This window comes from Oncorhynchus mykiss, chromosome 20 (assembly GCF_057628025.1).
Source record: "Oncorhynchus mykiss isolate SJ-2025 chromosome 20, ASM5762802v1, whole genome shotgun sequence".
Taxonomy (NCBI): Eukaryota; Metazoa; Chordata; class Actinopteri; order Salmoniformes; family Salmonidae; genus Oncorhynchus; species Oncorhynchus mykiss.
This window is the reverse complement of record NC_143041.1, coordinates 27,815,625-27,841,597: the sequence shown is the minus strand read 5'-3', so window position 1 is coordinate 27,841,597 and position 25,973 is coordinate 27,815,625. Positions and strand designations below refer to the sequence as shown.

The window sequence follows — 25,973 nt, the reverse complement described above, 5'->3', positions numbered from 1 at the left end:
TTATCCGGGTAGCCGGAAAGTAAAACATTGCAGTAGTCTAACCTAGAAGTAACAAAAGCATGGATACATTTTTCTGCATCATTTTTGGACAGAAAGTTTCTGATTTTTGCAATGTTACGTAGATGAAAAAGCTGTCCTTGAAACAGTCTTGATATGTATTGCTGTCTCTCTGTGTAGTTGGGTATATAATAGTTAGTATATCGGTTCAGTAATAGTGAAGTCAGTTCTGGTCCCAGAGGGGTTCTCAATGCTGTTACACATAGCCATGATAACCAAGTTACCATTAATAAATCAATTCTGTATACATTCATTCTTAATTAAATGAATAGAAAAAAATAATTATTCTTTGAATAAAACCTGAGTTAATAAAAAATAAGATTTGCTTGTCATGATTTTACTTTAACTTTACATTATACCAACCCTGTACTATACAGTAGCAGATCACTCGTTAATACAGTGCATTTGGAAAGTATTCAGACCCCCTTGACCTTTTCCACATTTTGCTACGTTACAACCTTATTCTAAAATTGATTAAATCGTTTTTTTCACCTCATTAATCTACACACAGTACACCATAATGACAAAGCAAAAACTGGTCTTTAGAAATGTCACATTTACATTAGTATTTAGACCCTTTACTTAGTACTTTGTTGAAGCATCTTTGGCAGCGATTACAGCCTCGAGTCTACTTGGGTATGACACTACAAGCTTGGCACCCCTGTATTTGGGGAGTTTCTCCCATTCTTTTCTGCAGATCCTCTCAAGCTCTGTTAGTTTGGATGGGGAGTGTCGCTGCATGCCGATTTTCAGGTCTCTCCAGAGATGGCTGGGCCACTCAAAGACATTCAGAGACTTGTCCCGAAGACACTCCTGTGTTGTCTTGGCTGTGTGATTAAGGTCGTTGTCCTGTTGGAAGGTAAACTTTCGCCCCAGTCTGAGGTTCTGAGCGCTCTGGAGCAGGTTTTCATCAAGGATCTCTCTGTACTTTGATCTGTTCATCTTTCCCTCGATCCTGACTGGTCTCCCAGTCCCTGCCGCTGAAAAACATCCCCACAGCATGATGCTGCCACCACCGTGCTTTACCGTAGGGATTGTGCCAGGTTTCCTCCAGACGTGACAATTGGCATTTAGGCCAAAGAGTTCAATCTTGGTTTCATCAGACCAGAGAATATTGTTTCTCGTGGTCTGAGAATCCTTTAGGTGCCTTTTGGCAAACTCCAAGCGGGCTGTCATGTGCCTTTTACTGAGGAGTGGCTTCCGTCTGGCCACTACCATAAAGGCCTGATTGGTGGAGTACTGCAGAGATGGTTGTCCTTCTGGAAGGTTTTCCCATCTCCACATTAGAACTCGAGCTGTTAGAGTGACCATCAGGTTCTTGGTCACCTCCCTGACCAAGGCCCTTCTCCCCTGATTGCTCAGTTTGGCCAGGCGGCCAGTTCTCGGAAGAGGTTTCGTGGTTCCAAACTTCTTCCATTTAAGAATTATGGAGACCACTGTGTTCTTGGGGAACTTCAATGCTGCAGAATGTGTTTGGTACCCTTCCTCATATCTGTGCCTGGACACAATCCTGTCTCAGAGCTCTACAGACTTCATGGCTTGGTTTTTGCTCTGACATGCACTGTCAACTGTGAGACCTTATATAGACAGGTGTGTGCCTTTCCAAATCATATCCAATCATTTGAATTTACCACAGGTGGACTCCAATCAAGTTGTAGAAACATTTCAAGGATGATCAACGGACACAAGACGCACCTGATCTCAATTTCGAGTCTCATAACAAAGGGTCTGAATACTTATGTAAATAAGGTATTTTTGTTTTTCATTTTTAATACATTTGCTAAAAAAAAAATGTGCTTGGTCATTATAGGTTATTGGGCGTAGAATTATGAGGGAAAAAATGATTTAATCAATTTTAGAATAAGGCTGTAACATAACAAAATGTGGAAAAGGGGAAGGGGTCTGAATACTTTCTGAATGCACTGTACAGACTACACCCTTCCCTTATTTCAACCAACATTTCTGTCCATAACTTTTGAATCAAGTAATAACAGATAGATGTGCTGCCTGTCCAATTGATGTAAACTTTCCAAATATATATATATTTTTTAAATAAAGACCTTCACAGTATGTCTGTTGTTATAACAACGTAATAACAGTATAATGTTATTCGTGTCTATAACAGTCAACAACAGCGATAATAACAGTTTATAGCAGTGTAACATAACTGTTTATAACAATGTGCAGCACATCTACCAATGCAAGGATGCATTTCAAGATCATACACTTTTTTGTTTCTGAATCTTCAGACCCCAGACTTGGATCAGCATGGGGACATTGCCATCTACTGGAATGAAAATTAAACTATTATTCCAGATATGATTTAATATATAGAATATTGAACTATCAATCATTAATTCCTTTTCTACTCATCAATATTTAACATGGTTGTATAATTAACATGTTGATGTCCGCTTATTAACATAACGCTGATTACGTTTTTGAACATGTACTGATTGCATTTTTTTATTTAATTTACCCAACTTGGCAGAGTACCTATATAACCACTAGAACGCAAAAATATGCCTCAATACCTCCTAAAATAGCATGAACATGAGAGGGTAGGATCAGAGAAACAGAACGAATCTTGAAACATGCAAAATACAAAACTTTTTGTGATATTGTGTTCAAGTAAACGAATTACTTTTATTTTTGCGCGATTTGGACCTGTTCGTAACGCTAAATGCTGCTGATTTCACGGAGCTTTGTTCTCAAATGTTTAGCAAACCTCAGCTCTCGCGAGATTCGGTTCAACTCCGTCACACAAAGGTCAGAGGTTGCATCCATCACCCAATGGTTGCGTGCAACGTCATCGACTGTGAAATAAACTGACAGATTCAATGAGCACATTCCTATGCATATGCCGCGTTCAAAACAACTGGGAACTCGGGAAATCTCGGACTTCCAACCTCAGTTAATTTAAGACAACTGGGAATTAAGGAAAAAATGAGTTCCGACTGGAAAAAACTGTAATTCAACTCGGAATACCAAATAGGAAACTCTGGCATTGTTCTAGAGCTCAGACTTTCAAACTTTTCAAAGATCACTGACTTCATTATTTGACTCCCCAAAGAATCGTAGTTCCCAGCTGTCTTGAAAGAACCATTAGAACTTACAACTCCTGGATAGGTATTTTAAGTATCAGCTAACCACATCCTGTGTTACGTCTGTAGAACGCGCCCAATGGCAGTGTCTAGAGCATCAAAATCGTGATGTATCATGGGTCAATTGTGGCTGACTGATCTACAAATCATAACGAGTCTTTATTTATGATGCAAGGTGATTTGTAGATCACTCAAGGTCATTTGTAGGTCATTCAAGGTGATTTGTAGATCACTCAGTCTGGCAGTTGCCTGCACTGTGGGCTGCAATGTCGAACAAGACTGTTGAATGTATGAATGGGCAAAGCCATCGATCACCGTGACACCATTCATTCCTACATTACGTGACCAAAGTATGTGGATACCTGCTCGTCGAACATCTCATTCCAAAAATCATGGGAATTAAAACCTCTTTTTTACATTTTATGTATTTATTTCATTTTATTTCACCTTTATTTAACCAGGTAGGCCAGTTGAGACCAAGTTCTCATTTACAACTGTGACCTGGCCAAGATAAAACAAAGCAGTGCGACAAAAACAACACAGAGTTACACATAAACAAACGTACAGTCAATAACACAATGGAAAAATCTATATACAGTGTGTGCAAATGTAGAAGAGTAGGGAGGTAAGGCAATAAATAGGCCATAGAGGTGAAATAATTACATTATAGCATTAACACTGGAGTGATGATGTGCAAGTAGAGATTCTGGGGTGCAAAAGAGCAAGAGGATAAATAACAATATGGGGATGAGGTAGTTGGGTGTGCTATTTACAGATTGGCTGTGTACAGGTACAGTGATCGATAAGCTCCTCTGACAGCTGATGCTTAAAGTTAGAACAAACAAACAAAACTATGCTACCTTTTATCTCTGGGACCCTCAGGATGACTAATCAGAGCAAGATTTTCTGAATGTAAGAACATTATTTTCCTTCAGAGGTGAATCTATCAAACCAGTTGCCGTGATAAAAGTGTTTTGTTGTTGTGCACTCTCCTCAAACAATAACATGGTCTTTTTTCACTGTAATAGCTACTGTAAATTGGAAAGTGCAGTTAGATTAACAAGAATGTAAGCTTTCTGCCCATAAATCAAATCAAGTCAAATTTCAAAACAATATTGAAGCATATAAGACATGGCTATGTCCTGGAAAGTTGGCTGAAACTTGCAACGTCATTCTAGTCACTGTCATGACATTGGCCTGGGGGTAGGTTTATGACAGTCAGAAATACCTCTTTCCCCTTTTTCCTCTCTCTACTCTACTGATGTGAAATTTGAAAACCCCTTGGTTAACATAGAGATTCTGGGAACATCAGAAGGTGGGGGGAAATTAACTATATTCGGGTAATCCGACCAAATGAATATGATGTCAGTTCGGTTGTTATCTGGGACATTCTCATCAATGATAGGATGACATAAACTCTACCGTGGAAAGTCTGCACATTGTAGTTATCGGAGTCACATGGAATTGTTGTTCAATTGAAATGCTTGAATATAAAATTATTGGTGAAGAGATTAAATGTAATTTTAGCTTCCAAATGAGAGATTTGGGTTTTCATAAGGTTAGGGCTCTGCTCAATCAGTGGCCCGCCCCTGTGAAGAGACATGGGTTATAAAACTTTTCAGAAACACCCTTCTCGCTCCACTATAAGCCTTGACAAAAATGTAACCTCCTGTTCCAAGTACGTGAGGTCTGCAGCCTCTGCGTTAAAAGGACTAACATGTCACCTACAGAACTAAGCCAACCTCAACGTGAGCTTTGGTTGCGAATGGTATGAACTTTGAACTCTTATTCACTACAGAAGTGAAACCTCATAGCCGTTGAGTTAGCAACAGCAAACTCGGACAGAGACAGAGTAGACAGAGTATCCCGTCTACTACACAACAACGTTACTACAACTTATCCAATTGACCACCAGAGACATTCTTCAAAGGACTCGGTTTGGCAACACGGCCTTCCATCTACCACCAACTTACCGAAGCACAGCTCAGAGTAAATATTTATTGCATTTTCCCTTTCCAAATGGGCGGTAATTTAGAATGCATAAGATGCTGTATTTACGATAGCACAGCTTCTCCCTTTGTTCCGCTCTTTCACTCAAACCCAGCCCCTTTTATTTTGTGTAACCAACTGTCATATCTGTTCCGCCCGCTAGGGACGTTTTCCTTTATGACATAATTTGTAATCAAGGTATGATTAATTCTTTGTATATGTAATTCTGTGTGATTAGTTAGGTATTTAGTAAATAACTAATTAAACACAATTTTGTATTGCTGATTCAACTTGTTAGCCAGGGTTCGTGAAGATAACCAAGAATTTACAACTTTCAGATAAGACTGAATTAAGGTGACGATTAATATTGACTGCTATTGATGTAAAATATTACTAGGTCTTTAAGAGTTTATTCGGAAGATAACAGCTCTATAAATATTCTTTCATGGTGCCCCGACTCTCTAGTTAATTACATTTACATGATTAGCTCAATCAGGTAATATTAATTACGGAGAAAGGATTTTATAGAATAGCATGTCATATCACTTAATCCGGCATAGCCAAAGACACGGCATCACATTAACACACGTTAGCAACAACTATCCTGGTTTAGGGACACCAATCCCGTAGTATGGAATTGGTCCACCCGTTGCTGCGAAAACAGCCTCCACTCTTCTGGGAAGGCTTTTCACTAGATGCTGGAACATTCCTGCGGGGACTTGCTTTCATTCACCTGACAAGAGCATTAGTGAGGTCTGGCGCTGATGTTGGGTGATTAGGCCTGGCTCACAGTCGGCGTTCCAATTCATCCCAAAGGTGTTTGATGGGGTTGAGGTCAGTGCTCTGTGCAGGTCAGTCAAGTTCTTCCACACAGATCTCAACAAACCATTTCTGTATGGACCTTGCTTTGTGCATGGGGCATTGTCATGCTGAAACAGGAAAGGACCTTTCTCAAACTGTTGCCACAAAGTTGGAAACACAGAATTGTCTAGAATATCATTGTATGCTGTAACGTTAAGATTTCCCTTAACTGGAACTAAGGGTCCTAGCCCAAACCATGAAAAACAGCCCCAGATCATTATTCCTCCTCCACCAAACTTTACAGTTTGCACTATGCATTGGGGCCTTTCAGAACAGGTGTATATATATATATATATATATATATATATATGTGTATATATATATATATATATATATACTGAGATCATGTGACAGATCATGTGACACTTAGATTGCACACAGGTGGACTTTATTATAACTAATTATGTGACTTCTGAAGGTAATTGGTTGCACCAGATCTTATTTAGGGGCTTCCATAGTAAAGGGGGTGAATACATATGCACGCACCACTTTTCCGTTTATTATTTTTTTATTTCATGAAACAAGTTATTTTTTTCATTTCACTTCACCAATTTGGACTATTTTGTGAATGTCCATTACATGAAATCCAAATAAAAATCAATTTAACTTACAGGTTGTAATGCAACAAAATAGTAAAAACACCAAGGGGGATGAATACTTTTGAAGGCACTGTATGTGAATTTGGTCGGGTCGCCCAAAAAGTTACATATTGCAGCTTCAAGTCCTTATTGATTTGGACACCGAGGAACTTGAAGCTCTGGACCCGCTCTACTGCAACCTTGTCGATGTGGATGGGGGCCTGCTCCCCCCTCATTTCCCGTAGTCCACGACCAACTCCTTGGTCTTACTGACATTGAGGGAGAGGCTGTTGTCCTGGCACCACACTTCCAGGTCACTGGCCTCCTCCCTGTAGGCTGTCTTCGTCACCGGGGATCAGGCCTACCAGGTTGTCGTCAGCAAACTTGATGATGGTGTTGGAATCGTGCGTGGCCATGCAGTCATGGGTGAACAGGGAGTACAGGCGGGGACTAAGCACACACCCCTGTGGGGCCCCTGTGTTGAGGGTCAGCGTGGCGGAGGTGATGTTGCCTACCCTCACCACCTGGGATGATGAAGTTGATGTGTGCCATAACCAGCACTTCATGATTACAGATGTGAGTGCAACAGGGCGGTAGTCATTGTGACAGGTAGCATTAGAGTTCTTGGGAACAGGAATGATGTTGGTCAGCTTGAGATGTAGGGATTACAGACGGGGACAAGAAGAGCTTGAAAATGACAGTGAATATACCTGCCAGCTGTTCTGCGCATGCTCAAAGAACACGCTCTGGAATTCCGTCCGGCTCAGCTGCTTTGCAAGTGTTGACCTGATTAACTCACGTTGGCCACCCAGCGAGACCACCCAGTCCCCTGGATCGGTTGGGAACCTCATGCATGGCTTGGTGTTGTTTTTGTCGAAGCGTTCATAAAATGCATTGAGTTTGTCTGGTAAAGAAGCATCGTTATGCATATTACGGCTGGGTCATCCTTTGTAATCTATAATTTACTGCAGCCCCTGCCACATGCGACGGGTGTCTGAGCCTGTGTAATAGGATTCCACCTTGTTCCTATATATTTAACTCTTGCTTGTTTGATGGCTCTGCGGAGGTCGTAGCAGAACTTCTTGCACTTGTTCGTGTCCTCAGCCATAGCCTCGGGGTTGGCTGCGATAGCCCTGTGTGCGGTAGCCCTGTCCTTTAGCTTAGCACCAACCTTAGTGTTAATCCAGGGCTTTTGATTGGGGAAGCAGCAAACCTTCACTGTGGGGACAACGTCAGCGATGCATTTCCTATCGAAAGCCAGTGACAGAGGTGGTTAGCTCATCGATGCTATCGGTGGAGTCCCGGAACAAAGTCCATTCAGCACTAGCTAAGCAGTCCTATAGCATAGTCTCCAATTCCTTATACTTACCCTTGTCATAAAGAGTTTCATTTTAAAGATAACATATCCACTTAGATACTCACTTGGTGAAAGCTGCAGGACTGAAAGCCATTGAATACAACAACCATGTGTCTGTTGCTAACAAATAAGAGTAATGGGTGGTAACTACAATACACTGCCCGAATGTTAAGCAAATCCAGAATCCAATTGCAGCTGGTTGCCTAACAAGTAAATGCAATTATTTTGGCCTTCTACCCATTTGTTCCCAAAAAATTCCCAGACATGCCACTATGCAAATCTAATGCCATTAGAAACCCTTACATGCAATACATGCTGATTTTTATTCATTATTTGAGTGAAAAGAATTTGAAAAAGTAGGCTGTTTTATTTTCAGCCACAATTGTGACCGATGAGAATAAGCGCTCTGCCTATAATTACCAATAATTTATGCCTATTCCCCAGCCACAACATGTACAGTTGAAGTCAGAAGTTTACATACACCTTAGCCAAATACATTTAAACTCAGTTTTTCACAATTCCTGACATTTAATCCTAGTAAAAAACTGTCTTAGGTCAGTTAGGATCACCACTTTCTTTTAAGAATGTGAAATGCCAGAATAATAGTAAAGAGAATTATTTATTTCAGCTTTTACTTCTTTCATCACATTCCCAGTGGGTTAGAAGTTTACATACACTCAATTAGTATTTGGTAGCATTGCCTTTAAATTGTTTAGCTTGGGTCAAACATTTCAGGTAGCCTTCCACAAGCTTCCCAGAATAAGTTGGGTGAATTTTGGCCCATTCCTCCTGACAGAGTTGGTGTAACGGAGTCAGGTTTGTATGCCTCCTTGCTCGCACACACTTTTTCAGTTCTGCCTACAAATTTTCTATAGGATTGAGGTCAGGGTTTGTGATGGCCACTCCAATACCTTGACTTGCTTGTCCTTAAGCCATTTTGCCACAACTTTGGAAGTATGCTTGGAGTCATTGTCCAGTCCCTCCTGCAGCAAAGCACCCCCAAAACATGATGCTGCCACCCCCGTGCTTCACGGTTGGGATGGTGTTCTTCGGCTTGCAAGCCTCCCCCTTTTTCCTCCAAACATAATGATGGTCGTTATGGCCAAATAGTTATATTTTTGTTTCATCGGACCAGAGGACATTGCTCCAAAAAGTACGATCTTTGTCCCCATGTGCAGTTGCAAACCGTAGTCTGGCTTTTTTATGGCGGTTTTGGAGCAGTGGCTTCTTCCTTGCTGAGCGGCCTTTCAGGTTATGTCGATATAGGACTCGTTATACTGTGGATATAGATACTTTTGTACCTGTTTCCTCCAGCATATTTACAAGGTCCTTTGCTGTTGTTCTGGGATTGATTTGCACTTTTTGCACCAAGGTATGTTCATCTCTAGGAGACAGAACGCGTCTCCTTCCTGAGGGGTATGACAGCTGTGTGGGCCCATGGTGTTTATACTTGCGTACTATTGTTTGTACAGATGAACGTGGTACCTTCAGGCGTTTGGAAATTGCTCCCAAGGATGAACCAGACTTGTGGAGGTCTACCATTTATTTTCTGAGGTCTTGGCTGATTTCTTTTGATTCTCCCATAATGTCAAGCAAAGAGGCACTGAGTTTGAAGGTAGGCCTCGAAATACATCCACAGGTACACCTCCAATTGACTCAAATTATGTCAATTAGCCTATCAGAAGCTTCGAAAGCAATGATATCATTTTCTGGAATTTTCCAAGCTGTTTAAAGGGACAGTCAATTTAGTGTATGCAAACTTGTGACCCACTGGAATTGTGATACAGTGAATTATAAGTGAAATAATCTGTCTGTAAACAATTGTTGGAAAAATGACTTGTGTCATGCACAAAGCAGATGTCTTAACCGACTTGACAACACTATAGTTTGTAACAAGAAATTTGTGGTTGAAAAACGAGTTTTAATGACTCCAACCTAAGTGTATGTAAACTTCCGACTTCAACTGTACCTCAGCCCAATGGCTCACACATCCCTGTTACCCCAATGCCCTATCCAACACCCACATGCCAATACCCCAATATTGATCCAATCAAGTCCCAATACACCTATATCCTTGCCCCATTTGTTACCAATAGACTCCAGTTCCTTTGCCAAAACACCTCAGCCCTGTTACGTGCTGATCTTAGCCCTGATACCCAGTTTGTCAAGGTATTCCCCCAAGTCACCAACATTTACCTATATCCAGCTATCCCCCTGCACACATAGTTACTATAAACAGCATTACATAGCTTTCTACCTTACAAAATATAGTTTTAAGCACTACCAAGGGACTCATGACTCAAGTATAGAGGACTCAGAATTAGACTTGAATGCTGGGCACTCGGGACTCAACTTGAAGTTTAGTGACTTGACTATGTCACTGCCAGAAAGGATTTGAAGGGGCTATAGACGTCCATTTAGACCCATTACCTGAATGAGCCTGGTAAATCTCTACATACCATAACTCATATAAATCAGGTTTATTCATGGGCATAAAGCTTGATACTCATATAAAGCAAGTCTACCCCAGAGTCCAAGCCTCCTCATTCATACAAACCATGCATGTCTACACCTGCACTTCAGCCCTAATATACGAACAAGGTTAACACCTATGAGCTGTGGCTGTAAGTGAGGACTTGGTGGACTGTATATTCTTTAGGTTAGGTTTTACTTCATGTGATTGTTCCAGTGTGCTGGTAAGGGTACAAATGACAGACAGGTAGGATTCCAGTTGAGGTGGTTTAATAACGCTGAAGATGGATAAGCATGGAACAGCACTGCACAGTATATGTAGTATGGATGGGCTAAGGCAATTAGTGGCCTGGCAACTTGTTTCAAACAAAGTGTGTGTGTGGTATATCAACAAGGATGCACACTGGCCTTGGCTAACACAATGAAAGTTAACTGGTGAGAAAACACAAGGATGGCCAGAACTTTCTCTCACTTAACATCTCTCAAGCTGATATTTTCTGAGCTGGAGATTGCCCAGCATGCTCTGCTCCACTTCACTGGTGGGCGGAACTACAGCTCTGATATGATGAACTAACATTACTGATAAGATTAACTACAAATACTTCACAGCCTTTTGTACAGTGGCCATGTCCAATATTCTGATAAAAACACATCTGCGCTTGTAACTATTTAGCAAAACTCACATAAACCAAGTTTACCCTTGTTCAAGAGACACTGAACAAAGCTATTGACATCAACTATATATGTTATTATATTACAGGTTATTGCGTTTAGGGGTCTATACATCACCAATTCCCCTTGAAATAACTAAATTAAACGTTTTACAGTCAAAAATGTAATATATATATTTTACAAATTAATCTCTGATTTAAGCATAGGTTAAGGCTAATGTATCAAGTATCCATAACCGAACAATCTTAATCTACTGAAAAAAATGATCTACTATGATTAAATTGATATAATAGATTAGAGTCACTATTGTCCCATTGGTCACAATTGGGACCAGAAATATATGTTCATATACCACAAGCATCATGAATTCAATGTATTGAATATGAAAGCACATATGTAAACTAGAGCCTTTAAACATTATGTTAACAAGGAAAATATTGTTAAACGTCAACAATGTATTGATTTTAAAGCTGTTGAATGGAGACTTCTGGTGCCAAATCTGTCTGTAAAAGACCATTTTGAAGAAAGCATATGAATCTTCTCTAAATGACACGTTGATAATGCATACAGTACATACGTTTTGTGCTGTGGCCAATGGGATTAAATGGGTTAATGACAACAAAAATGGAGGTAAAGTGCACAGATATGCAAAGGGCTGGCACTGGCAGGAAATTAGCATGTTATTTCATTAACGAAAATGTTTTATAAGTACTTCATTAAGGTCGGACATGTGGGGACCATACGTACGAACTCTTGCTTAAACCTCAAGTGTAAACCTTTTGGAACAAAAATGCTAGGTGTTTTTCTCATTAGAAAACGTCACAATAAACCCACCGGGCTACGAGTCACTAATTTCTGGGAACAATTAACGAATCAACCGATGAACGATGTAGACGTAGTTGTTCAACATGATAGGATGGAATCGAACACTTTTTCATGAAAGCAATAATTTCACACTATGGGCAATGTATTAAAACTTTTACTTTATTATCACCTGGTCTATTTAGAGGGAATTATTGTCTTATTCCGCCTTAAAAGGAAAAACCCAACCAAAACCACCCATTCCTATAATTTTCAGTGTTACATTGCACTAATATGTGAGAACAACATGTTTTTGTTTACACGTGTTTTATTTTGTCGTCATAATGTTGGTAACATAAGAAAATCGTAGTGGAAATCTGTTGCAGCTCAAATCGACTACAAAACCGACAATGCAGTGCTCTCTATGGGCTGGCTGGCTAGCTAAGTAGCTACCCACAATAATCCTAAATCAATATCAGCATCTGATGTAGCTGTAGTTAGCTGTAAAATCTCCTAAACAAACTGCCCTATCAATTTAGTCACAATGTTCAACATGCCGTCTGACATTCACAACAGCACCATGCATGTAACATGAACTGAAGAGGCAAACAAATAGGAGAAATGTGTTAGAGACCCTCCAAGAATATTGCAAAAATACAGTGCCTTGCGAAGGTATTCGGCCCCCTTGAACTTTGCGACCTTTTGCCACATTTCAGGCTTCAAACATAAAGATATAAAACTGTATTTTTTTGTGAAGAATCAACAACAAGTGGGACACAATCATGAAGTGGAACGACATTTATTGGATATTTCAAACTTTTTTAACAAATCAAAAACTGAAAAATTGGGCGTGCAAAATTATTCAGCCCCTTTACTTTCAGTGCAGCAAACTCTCTCCAGAAGTTCAGTGAGGATCTCTGAATGATCCAATGTTGACCTAAATGACTAATGATGATAAATACAATCCACCTGTGTGTAATCAAGTCTCCGTATAAATGCACCTGCACTGTGATAGTCTCAGAGGTCCGTTAAAAGCGCAGAGAGCATCATGAAGAACAAGGAACACACCAGGCAGGTCCGAGATACTGTTGTGAAGAAGTTTAAAGCCGGATTTGGATACAAAAAATATTTCCCAAGCTTTAAACATCCCAAGGAGCAATGTGCAAGCGATAATATTGAAATGGAAGGAGTATCAGACCACTGCAAATCTACCAAGACCTGGCCGTCCCTCTAAACTTTCAGCTCATACAAGGAGAAGACTGATCAGAGATGCAGCCAAGAGGCCCATGATCACTCTGGATGAACTGCAGAGATCTACAGCTGAGGTGGGAGACTCTGTCCATAGGACAACAATCAGTCGTATATTGCACAAATCTGGCCTTTATGGAAGAGTGGCAAGAAGAAAGCCATTTCTTAAAGATATCCATAAAAAGTGTTGCTTAAAGTTTGCCACAAGCCACCTGGGAGACACCCCAAACATGTGGAAGAAGGTGCTCTGGTCAGATGAAACCAAAATTGAACTTTTTGGCAACAATGCAAAACGTTATGTTTGGAGTAAAAGCAACACACCATCCCCACTGTCAAACATGGTGGTGGCAGCATCATGGTTTGGGCCTGCTTTTCTTCAGCAGGGACAGGGAAGATGGTTAAAATTGATGGGAAGATGGATGGACCCAAATACAGGACCATTCTGGAAGAAAACCTGATGGAGTCTGCAAAAGACCTGAGACTGGGACGGAGATTTGTCTTCCAACAAGACAATGATCCAAAACATAAAGCAAAATCTACAATGGAATGGTTCAAAAATAAACATATCCAGGTGTTAGAATGGCCAAGTCAAAGTCCAGACCTGAATCCAATCGAGAATCTGTGGAAAGAACTGAAAACTGCTGTTCACAAATGCTCTCCATCCAACCTCACTGAGCTCGAGCTGTTTTGCAAGGAGGAATGAGAAAAAATGTCAGTCTCTCGATGTGCAAAACTGATAGAGACATACCCCAAGCGACTTACAGCTGTAATCGCAGCAAAAGGTGGCGCTACAAAGTATTAATTTAAGGGGGCTGAATAATTTTGCACGCCCAATTTTTCAGTTTTTGATTTGTTAAAAAAGTTTGAAATATCCAATAAATGTCGTTCCACTTCATGATTGTGTCCCACTTGTTGTTGATTCTTCACAAAAAAATACAGTTTTATATCTTTATGTTTGAAGCCTGAAATGTGGCAAAAGGTCGCAAAGTTCAAGGGGGCCGAATACTTTCGCAAGGCACTGTATGATAAAATGGCTCATTCGAGAAGACAACCTCCCGCGTCATGACATTTGACATGTACTATATGATAGACGTTTTCGCGATCTAAAAGTCGTTAACCTCAATTTTTTTCTTGTAACGATTTCGATGTATAACTGTTTTTTCAACCTCTAACAGAAGGAAGATTAATCAACGGGTCCGAATCCCATGTCATTATCAGATCCCTCTTCCTCCTCCTTTTTCTCTTCCGCAGCAGGACCAGAGCCAGCTGCAAAAGGATCCACCACAGCACCACCTACTGGCACGGAGGCCAATTTAGAGAGACCAGAGTTCAGGACTTCATTGAAGTCTTTTCCATTCAATTAATTGCCAACATTGCCTCTTCGGCCTCGATTCTTTTTACACTCCCCAAAATTGTATTGATGTCCTTGGAGGAAGGGCTGGTGTTACCGCCAGGACGTAGGCGGACACAACGCATTTTAAAAAAGTCTAAACAGACACGAAACGTCGGTCACGCTGATTTTTCCGTAAGGTATCCAGTCTAGTGACAGGCTTTATCGCAATGCTACGTTATCCCGGCCGAATTGCAGTATAATGGCAATAGCGCAGCTACACATGAAAACATGAAATGACCCAGGGAATCGATAGAACAGCACTCAGATGTACAAAAACAATATAACATCCAAAATGGGTGAATCTTTACATGAAGGTAGATATACTTTATTAATTAATTTATATATATCTATACAGTTCAAGAAGTGAACAAATGTGGATCTTATTTCCTCATGCACAAACAATCAAGATCAACTTAAAAACAGCAACAACTATAAATATTGAGGGTTGGTGGGACAACATTATTATTCCTCAGAAGAACAATGATGAAATGGGGATAATGACTGTTTCAGTCGGTTTGTTTTGAATGGACAGATGGGCTTTTGTTGTGCATTTTAAAATCACAGGTGAAAAAAAGTTGGAAGGGTTTAGATCTCGTCTACGAAGGGCGTCTTGACGAGGTTTCCACTTGAAGCCATGGACTTCTTGCCCGACACAAACTTATTTGCAGCCTGAGAGAAGAAAGAAAACACATCTAAGCACAAAATAAACAAACAAACAAACTAGGAAACACTCAGAATATACTGTGCACGTCGAGAGTGAGCTGCAGCAAAGACGGTAATATATTCACTTCCACTCAAATGTTCACTTCCTGTCCAATTCACATCAATGCATGACTAAATCAAAATTCAACTTAAGTGGAAGTTAATATTCGCCTAAAACTGAATAACGTACATTGGCAACATCAGTTGCTGAGACCGAGTCGATCTTCTGTGCGATGGCCTCGGGGGAGTGGTAGGCCCCTCTGGCCAGAGCCTGTGAACCCATGGCATCTAACAAACCCTCTGAGCTCTCTAACGACATCAGGTACTCAGCCTTTAGCTGGGTCCTAAAGAGGTAAAGAAACAGGCACAACTTAATTCCCTTCTATTTGCAATACTTTTCTCGATTATATGTACTCAAATTCTATACTGAAGTCTGTGTGCATGTTAGCTTACTTGGCGCGGGTCAGGTCAGCTTCTGAGACCCCACTTGCAACAGCCTTCACCTGGCCAATAGCTGCCTTGATCACCTGTAGAGAGGAGGACAGGGATAGGTCAGTAAATTAATCAATGGGAGGTCAAAGTTAATCTTCATTATGCTCTTTCCTCATCCTAAATGAATGATCTTACATTACATTCTATGTAAAAAACTATCACCCACAGGGTTCATAGGACTACTTAGCAACTGATTCAGAAAGCTGTTGTGAAGAGTTTGAATTAAGCTTTATGAATTCTCATAAAAATGACCTTACTAGAATGCAGTGGAAATTTAAGAGACATAATACTCACATCACCAGCTGCTGCAGACTGGGAGATGGTGTAGACTCCAAACAGGCCAGAGTCAGAGTAGTTGACATTGAAAGCAGAGGCCTAAAAGGAGGGGACACCAAAGGAGAATGACATTTGTTTTGCCACTCTAATACAACAATATGAAATTCTGCATGATAGAATACAATATCTATTCTGCACAAAACACTTCTATCAAAATATTCCTCCACATATTGCATTCTCCTCTTGTATATAGCCCAGCTATGAAAACAAACACAATCCCATCTGGTGATTATGCCACTCACATCGAAGGGGTCTGCAGTAGCCTTAGCAACGCCCTGGATGAGTTTGGAGGTGGAATTGGAGCCTCTCTTGATGTGTGGCCCCGCCCCCAGGACGTGCTGAAGTACAGAGAAGGCCATGACCTCATCTGTGCCCACCGCCGCCCCCTCAGACACCACTGCAGAGTGCACCAGGCTGGACCCATTCTGCACCCTCACCTCACCTAGAGAGGAAGGGAGAGAGGGAGACGCAGAGAGAGAGGAGAGAGGGAGACGCAGAGAGAGAGGAGAGAGGGAGACGCAGAGAGAGAGGAGAGAGGGAGACGCAGAGAGAGAGGAGAGAGGGAGACGCAGAGAGAGAGGAGAGAGGGAGACGCAGAGAGAGAGGAGAGAGGGAGACGCAGAGAGAGAGGAGAGAGGGAGACGCAGAGAGAGAGGAGAGGGAGACGCAGAGAGAGAGGAGAGAGAAAGGCAGCAAGAAACGTAGAATTCAGGGAATTTTCCGTGCCAGAGGATAATGAGGTTTCATGCTTTTAGCAGATAGTGGAATAACAGTCTTACCGCCTCGGTACTGCGCCTTTGTCCCAGCGGTGCCCATCCCACTGCGGATGTTGAGGAACTGTTCTCCTACCTGCTTCAGAACATCATGGTCCACACCTGAACACATAGAATGCATGTTAGAATACAATAATATATATATATATTTTTAATATTACCTTAACGCACAGCTACCTGGAGAAAAATAATTTGAAAAAAAAATATGTTTTATTAAATATACATGTTTAACACTTACCAAGCCCAACCAGAGCCATTCTTGCACTTGTGAAATTGTTCTGGATAAAATTGTGCATCTGGAGAGGCAAACATCAGAGGGTTAATCAAAAACATAAACGTAATGCTGTACTTCGTGAAGTAGAGCATGCTGGGTTGTGCATCAGGAGAGGAAGATGAACGTCCATAGCATTAGTCCCAACTCGATAATGCAGGGACCAGGATGTTGAGTGTCTTACATGGTCAGCGTCGACGTGGCCAACCATGTAGTCTGGGCAGTAGAGGGAGTTGGACAGCGTGTTCTTGTAAGCAGCTCCATGTAGACCCTCAATCACACCTGAGGAAAATAACCGCAAGGCCCTTAGACGCAGTGTGATGACAATTTGCAATCTTTTGACATTCAGCATAATGTAATCTAGAGCCGTTAACAGAAAGTACATTCAAATAAAGAAACAAACAACCACATGACTGAGTGTGTATGTGTGTGCTAACCCATCTGGGGGGACTGTGCGGCCAGGGCCCTGTCCATCTTGACCCTGGAGGTGAGGTCAGACACCTCCCACGGCCTGAACTCTGGTGCTGTGGTCACATTGATCAGGTACTCCATCACTGTGTCACTGCATTAGACAACACACAGAAATGAGAATAACAATTATTTATTCACCATATATTAGATCTATGTTTGTGTACACATATGTATAGGTGAGGCAAGCAACACTTACATGTGGTCTCTGAGACAGTCAACAGAGTAGATCATGTTCTCTCTGGATGACGTCACGCTGCATAGAAAATACACACACAGATACACTACATGACCAAAAGTATATGGACACCTGCTCGTCGAACATCTCTTTCTAAAATCATGGGCATTAATATGGAGTTGGTCCCCCCATTGCTGCTTTAACAGCCTCCTCTCTTCTGGGAAGGTGTTCTACTAGATGTTGGAACATTGCTGCGGGGACTTGCTTTCCATTCAGCCACAAGAGCATTAGTGAGGTCAGGTACTGATGTTGAGCGATGAGCTTGTGTGGCCTACCACTTTGCGACTGAGCCGTTGTTGCTCTTAGACATTTCCACTTCACAATAACAGCACTTACAGTTGACCAGGGCAGCTCTAGCAGGGCAGAAATTTTACGAACTGACTTGTTGGAAAGGTGGCATCCTATGACAGTGCCACATTGAAAGTCACTGTGCACTTCAATAAGACCATTCTACTGCCAATGTTTGTCTATGGAGATCGCATGGCTGTGTGCTCGATTTTATACACCTGTCAGCAACAGGTGTGGCTGAAATATCCGAATCCACTCATTTGAAGGGATGTCCACATACTTTCGTATATATCGTGTAAGTATGACATCCATGGCAGTGGTACAGCTAGTCAGAAAATATGCTAAAGAGATTCTCTGGTACTTTTGTATACTTTTTAGCCAGTAGTTGTGAAAGTAGTACTCATGAACCAAAAGTCACATACGTATGTGCACCGCGGCATTGTTCTCTCTCTCTGCTGTGTCCATAGAACAATCAGGCCCATCCTGCAACCTCATTGGATAATGCTGGGCAGGCCCCTTGCTAGCTGCCACTCAAATGCGAGGGGCTGAAGATCATTGGCTAGAACTCAAACTGCTAGGGAGCTGGCCCACTTGGAGGAAAATGGCACGGCACAGCTTCAAGAAAACAGTCACTTTCAAACTAGGGATTTCGTGGCAAATTGAGGTAAAACAGTAATTATTCTCAGATGATGATGCATGAACTACACATTGACACATCCAGCCCAAAGCTGGAGGTTTAAAAAAATACGTTGTTAGTCATCAAAGTAACGGTCTTTAATTAAGTATTAAGTATCCCAAACAATCTAAATCAAAGGTATGTTTAGTTCTCTTTATGTTTGTATGAGGATGTACACTAAATCACAGACACTGACCCTAGACTTCCTCCAACAGCTTCCACACCACGACAGATCCTGAAGGCTGAAGCACCTTTGGTAGTCTGGAAAAGAGCAGCAGAGATTGGGATGAACCACATCACTAGTTCCTAAGCAGTATTGAGTACATTGAACAATCACTCGAGCTCCTGGATACATCATGTTCATGGAGGGTTAATGAACCAGAACCAGGCTTACCAGGTTGGCAGCCAGACGGAGCAGGTGGGTGACCCCCTGGTTGTCCGGGGACTCATATCGACAGCCAGCTTTCACAAACACACCGATCCTGGAAGCCGGGGAGTAGTTGTCCAACGAGGCTATCACCAGACCGCTGGGCAGTTTAGTCACCTGGAGGAGAAATATCAGTTAGCATCACACCTACAGTGCCTTCAGGAAGTATTCATACCCCTTGACTTATTCCACATTTAGCTGTGTTACAGCCTGAATAATAAATACAAAAATCTCCCCCATCTACACATAAGGACAAAGTGAAAACCTTTTTTTTTGTGAAAAGGAAATACAGAAATATCTCATTTAAATAAGTATTCACACCCCTGAGTGTTAGAATTACCTTTGGCAGTGATTATAGCTGTGAGTATTTCTGGGTAAGTCTCTAAGAGCTTTGCAAACCTGGATTGCACATTATAATTTTTTATATTTATATTTCTTCAAGCTCTGTCATGTTGGTTATTGATCATTGTTAGACAGCCATTCAAGTCTTGCCATAGCTTTTCAAGCCGATTTATGTCAAAACTGTAACTAGGCCTCTCAAGAACATTCAATGTCATCTCGGTAAGCAACTGTTTTGAACTACACACTCTCCCATTAATGTACCCAACTCCCTTTTCACTCTATAAGGAATATTGATATTCACAAATAATCTAATTAACTAGGCTTGTTATTTTCTGGTGCCTCTATGAAACTGCCTCTGAGTTGTTCTATGAATTATTAATGTATGAGGTATTATTGGTGGGGTTACCCCTGTGCTGTGACTTGTGGTCATATGGTGTGTCTTGTCATCTCTCTCCACTGATCATCTGGAAAACAGGCTACACTCTAGGCAGCCTCTTCTGCTGATGTGTGTCTGGTAGCAGTACGCTCTCTATCCTGCCTATTATTGCACACAGAGTGAGTCCTTGCAAATGAAGTGGCTTCTTAAGCAAATGTTTTCTCCTGAACTGATTTAGGTGAACTGGTTTAGGTTTGCCATAACAAAGGGGTTGAATACTTAGACTCAAGACATTTCAACTTTTCATTTTTTATTAATTAGTAAAAATGTCGTGACATAATTCCACTTTGACATTGTGGAGTGTTATATGCAGCCCAGTGACATCTCAATTGAATCAATTTTTAATTCAGGCTGTAACAAAACAAAATGTGGAAAAAGTCCAGGGGAATGGATACTTCCTGATGGCCCTGAACATGTGTTTTATGCAGTTACGACGTCACAAAATGTCAACAGAGCAGTGCAACACGTCTTAGCTCTAGGTTCTGTTATAGCATGTTCACATAAAAGGCAACAAATGGGTGGAAAGCATCGCATTACAAATCTGAAATGCCTTTGCTAGTTTTACTTCAACTATTACAAATATAATCAGCACAACATTTCACTGGCAGTTTGTAGCAGTACATAGAGATTCTATGTGGTATAATAAAAGCAGACCAATATCTCAAAGGAAAAAAGGCCTGTGTAAATACACTGGAGTTAAGAGTAAGACAGATGACAATCTCCACCTCCTAAGTAGCTCCCTCAGACCACCACATACATGAACATCTTGGCATGAGGGCAGCCCCTGTGGAGAATTTGAGGCCTGGCAGAGGCTGGGCCCGGTTTCCCGATAGTGATGGAATTTAGGCTTCTGAGTGTTTAAACAATGCATCTTTTCTACAACGTCCGGAGATAAAACTTGCGTTTCCCAAAACACTACGCCAAGAGAACAGTTGCTAAGTGCACCATTGGTACGTGTTTCCGATACTGATAGGATCGAAAAGAAAGGGAGCGCTGCTCTCGGATCAGCATTCTCCATTCAAATCTTACCTTTAACATTATAATTATTCCACAATACTGACGACGAAGCAGCTCCTATATTAGTCCTACCACCTACGGCTGCATATATTGAGGCGGCTTATTCTACGGCTTGACCAATAAAAATGCTATCATTGTGCACGTTAGGCGACATATCATGTAATATATTGAGACAAATTACAGACAGTAGAGCACAAGTACCAAAACATAACCAAATTGATTGAAAATGAAATGTAGCCTGTTTCAAAATGATTTAATGCAATCATCTCAGTTTTAATTTGAAGCATCTGTTTATACGTTGCTTGTTTGTATCAATTAGAAAGACATTGGACGTCGGACTAGTAACCGAAAGGTTGCAAGATCGAATCTCCGAGCTGACAAGGTATAAATCTGTCATTCTGCCCCTGAACAAGGCAGTTAACCCACTGTTCCTAGGCCGTCATTGAAAATAAGAATTTGTTCTTAACTGACTTGCTTAGTTAAATAAAGGTAAAATGTCCAAAAAAAAATTAAAAATTTAAAAAAAACAACATTGGCAACTTTGTATTTGTAGTGAACTTTGTTCTGAAGTTATTAGCGGTCAGAGAGACTCTGATAAACCATGTGATTCTATGTTTAGCTGAGATCTTCTGTTTCTTCTGTGCATAAAGTGACACGGGAGGGCAAAAAAGCATCTAATTAGGCACGTAGCTGTGGTCTGAGGCAGGCGTTAGATTACAAGCATTTTCAAGTGCAACGTTAATAACGATGGTTTTGGGAAACAGCTCGGAGATTTCATGATACTCCTTCAATGGTTCTAACGATGAACTGAGCCTTAAGATACTTTTGGGAAACTGGGCCTTGGTCTGTCCGGGTGGCTACAAAGAAACGTCTTTGTGAGGAGAGAGAAACATGTCAACACCCACTGACCTGCACATCCTGAGGCTGAAACTTGACATGCTCTGCAGCGACATCCAACTTACGGGCAGCTTGGGCTGAGTAAAGCCTTGTCTGTAATAGAGAAAAGATACAAGGTGACTTAATATCCTACTAGGGTTTTATGGTGGGTCTGGACTCTGGATAGAGAGAGACAATTAGATGATTGAGAATCAGAAACAGAATGATGGTTGAATGCAGACTGGACAGATGTGGATGGACCTTATGGTGGCACAGTGGTATAATAATATTCAAATGTTTCATGTTTAATAAAAAAGGCACATTCCGTATTTTCTGTTCCCATTCAACAGTGCAGCTCGGTCACTTGTTTGTTTTGGTTTTGGAGGACTGTGGAGGAGGATCATGGAACGTGCAAAATCAAAGAATAGACCATGCTGGACCATGATGAAGCTTGAGCCGGGATAAACTTGGCTGTAAGGGGGAAATTAGCTACCTAGAAATTCTGTCTCCAGTTCAACTCATTCATAGACGCTAACTACCTTTAGCGCCTATTGACGATAGTATCTTCTGGCCGGGGGAATTTTGTTAAGAGAAATCCTTTTCATAAAACAAAATGTTAAATTACAGAGAAAGGTGACTTATCAATATATTCACCTGTATTTGCCCCCCAAAAATGTAATGATAATTAGCTGCAAATGTGGCTATCATAAAGAACTACAAATCGAATGATGATCTGGACGAGGCTACTGAATCGAGGCAAAGGTAAGAATCTCTGGATTAACTAATGTTAACCATTGGTGGAAAAAGTACCTTAATAGAAACTGACTTAAGTAAAAGTCACCCAGTCAATTCCTACTTGTAAAAGGGGGTATTATGTAACCCAGTGAATGTATGTGAGAGCATGACAGCAAAGTTTACTTATGCATTAGCTAGATAGGAAAGCAAACTTGTGCGAATGTTACGGTATTCATTGATATTGGAACTTTTAAAACATCAAGTTGTAGCCAACTGAATAACGTTATGTCCTGATTCATTGAATGACACGACAGTGTGCCAGCTATTTGCATCATAGTGCACAGTCCAGGACACATGACCACCTGCTATGAACTACATTTGACTTTCAAGGGAGAATCACACCGAAGGCTAGCTGTCAAACCAACAGCTGCTAAACCCTATAGCGACCCCGGTGAGACTGATAAACTACGGAACGATTAGCCTCTGCATGATCCGATCTTCTGATTGGACAGACCGCGAGGGACAAATTTGACAACGCATTGACGCGGGTAAAGAGTAGATCAAATATTCCACAAATTGTAACGTTAGCTTAATAACCACATTTTCGACCCACTATCAAACGTTTAGGCTGGGTTTATCATCATTGTGTTAACGTTCGCTTCCTCGCTAGTATGTTTACGTTAGCTACCCTAGTGTCATCACAATTTGTGGTGAAAGGGGATACCCAGTCAGTTGTACAAATGAATGCATTCAACTGAAATGTGCCTTCCGCATTTAACCCAACCCCTCTGAGGCAGAAAAGAGCGGGCGGCTGCAATAATCGACATCCACGTCTTCGGCGCCCCGGGAACAGTGGGTTAACTGCCTTGCTCAGGGGCAGAAGGACAGATTTTTACAGTCACCTCGGGGATTTGTTCCAGCAACCTTTCAGATACTGGCCCGATTGCGATCCTCGCCAACCAAGCCCCACAATCTATAAATGGGTATCAAAAACGTCTCCTGAATAATCAACTATTCAATTTATGAAAATGGCAAAGGAGTTCTTACCGATAACTGACTTATTCCGCGAATCCCCTTCATCTCCCCTTTAACCTTACACCAGAACGATGAAACAATATGGCTGACACGGGAATGTCGTACCCAGAATTCCTAGCGCACCAACTTCTTCTTCTGGGGTTTAAAAACGTGCACTAACAAGTGTATTTACCACCACTGTTTTTAAATGTGCTAAACAACTTTTTATCTACCCAGTAGGATTCTACAAATATTGTCCACATTTTGTGAAAATGCACAACATGCATCAATGGGAAATAACTGGTAACAAAACGAAGCAAAAAGAAGAACATGGGCGGGTCAAACAATTCACTTCCTGCCCAGTTTAGCAACCAAAGCCCCCATTCGTTCCACGCTCAGTCCTAAACACGTGTTGTTAGAGTAGCTGCGTGTTGAAGTTCCTCTAGCTTTTGAGAATCGAAACAAGCTGTTTTAGCTACATAACGATTTATTTTTGAATTTCCCAAAACCTCAATCGTAGACGTATAGTCCTCCGTGAAGCATTCGCCGAGAGGAGAAATATCAGAAATAAACGGAAGCAAGCATGGTGAGTATTTTAATGGACCGCTTCAGTTAGCATTTCTAGCTACCGTTAGCTAACTACCTGAATACCGGTAATAACGTAACTAGTTAACGTTACCTAATTGATAAGGATAGCGTTATTTCGTTCTCATCTAGTCTCTACATCTTCTAACAGTTTTTGTTTGTTCTCAGACTGAAGCCGAAGTGAATCCCAAGGCCTACCCCCTGGCCGACGCCACACTTTCCAAAACCATCCTGGACCTTGTGCAGCAAGCCTCCAACTACAAACAGTTGAGGAAAGGTGCCAATGAGGGTGAGAGAATCAGACATTGATGAATACCCACTTGATAATATATAAGTAATGTACTGGAAATATACTCCTTACTGCAACCATCATTATACCAGCTTCTAAGACATCTGGCCCAATTGCACAGTACATGAGGTTGAGTGTGCTTGATATCTGACCACAGATTAGCTGGTTCAAATCCTGCTCAGATTACCACTTCAAACACTTATCTATGGAGTTCTAATCTATCAAAGACATATATCACTAACCCTTAACTCTTGTCTTCCCTCTTCCAGCCACCAAGACATTGAACCGTGGTATCTCTGAGTTCATTGTGATGGCTGCTGATGCTGAGCCACTGGAGATCATCCTCCACCTGCCGCTGCTTTGCGAGGACAAGAACGTCCCCTACGTGTTTGTGCGCTCTAAGCAGGCCCTGGGGCGTGCCTGTGGGGTCTCCCGCCCCGTCATCGCCACCTCAATCACCATCAAGGAGGGATCTCAGCTGAAGCCCCAGATCCAGTCTACCCAGATGGCCATTGAGAGACTGCTGGTCTGATCTGGTTGCTGCTCTGCTCTCTATAGTATTGGATAGTCTAAAGGACTATGTCAGGCAATTTAATTGTGTGTTCTCTTGGATAGTTGAATTGAATTGTCTTTGGAAGATACATTGTATTTTGTCAGGGACATACTATGTTATGTAATTTACTCTTGTTTTGTGATAATAAAACATTTCTTTTTACCAATGTGTGATATGTAAATGTGTTCAATTTTGTAAGTGCCATAAGACTATTACAGTATAAAATAATACTTTATACAAGAGAAATTAGTTGAGTACTTTTGATGGAGGGATGAACCAACTAGAAAATTATTAGTTCGTTATGAACAGGATCTTATCATTGATAAACTTATTTTTCTAGTTGGTTCATCCCTCGAGTTCTCAACCAATTTATCTTGCATACAGTATTGTGTTGGATGATGAGTAATTACCACATGTCTGTTGCGGAACAGCAAGGGTAATAAAAAATATGAAGGGTCCCTCGAACTGTTAGAGTTGCGTCAATTCGAATCTGGTATCAGGATACATATGACAATGAGTCACCGATTATATACTATGTATTTTTTATTAGCTAAGCAATAAGTGGTAAATGCAATTTTCGGATATACGGGCTCTCTGTCCCACCTCGCAGGGCAAAACAGAGAACTGACAAGATGTATGTAAACAATATTCTGTATACTGTGATAGACAGTTCTAACCCGTCTGTTGGCCTATCACAGAGACTGGGCGTGGTTTAAACTTGCTCAGCCTATTGCAGGCGCTCAGGCGGGTCCCCGCCTCTTGGCGCTTCTGTTGATAGATGTAACTGTTGCTGAGAAGAACATCCATGCGCTCATACCGTTATCTCGCACCTGGCTCCTGTTATCTAACAAAATACCGCTTGTTCTCGCAACACCCCGCTCTGAATGTGCCCCCCTCCCAACTCATTGAACACTTCTTGTCTT

General features: G+C 41.3%; 1 protein-coding gene and 1 long non-coding RNA gene across 2 annotated transcripts; one reads left to right on the top strand and one right to left on the bottom strand.

Moving 5' to 3' along the window:
- Nucleotides 1-14,829: 14,829 nt before the first annotated feature.
- LOC149974537 (cytochrome b-c1 complex subunit 2, mitochondrial-like) lies at nt 14,830-23,959 on the bottom strand. Its single transcript, XM_090212805.1, has 14 exons — nt 23,657-23,959; nt 21,908-21,988; nt 19,171-19,320; nt 18,973-19,037; nt 17,774-17,830; nt 17,544-17,668; nt 17,291-17,388; nt 17,074-17,131; nt 16,842-16,937; nt 16,305-16,504; nt 16,021-16,101; nt 15,688-15,761; nt 15,425-15,578; nt 14,830-15,201 (listed from the first exon to the last, which is right to left on the bottom strand). The coding sequence occupies exons 1-14, from the start codon at nt 23,687-23,689 to the stop codon at nt 15,118-15,120; spliced, it is 1,356 nt and encodes a 451-aa protein (XP_090068931.1). The 5' UTR covers nt 23,690-23,959; the 3' UTR covers nt 14,830-15,117.
- LOC149974536 (uncharacterized) lies at nt 23,950-25,216 on the top strand. Its single transcript, XR_016489454.1, has 2 exons — nt 23,950-24,209; nt 24,377-25,216. It is a non-coding gene; the product is annotated as an uncharacterized LOC149974536 (long non-coding RNA).
- Nucleotides 25,217-25,973: the final 757 nt, after the last annotated feature.

What these genes read in the sequence shown, in the direction of transcription:
- LOC149974537 (XM_090212805.1), bottom strand. Translation starts at nt 23,689, where the DNA reads ATGAAGGGGATTCGCGGAATAAGTCAGTTATCG. An exon ending in GCCACGTCGACGCTGACCAT is followed by an intron (nt 17,132 to 17,290) that starts GTAAGACACTCA and finishes TTGCCTCTCCAG; the next exon opens with ATGCACAATTTTATCCAGAA. An exon ending in AATGGCTCTGGTTGGGCTTG is followed by an intron (nt 16,938 to 17,073) that starts GTAAGTGTTAAA and finishes CTATGTGTTCAG; the next exon opens with GTGTGGACCATGATGTTCTG.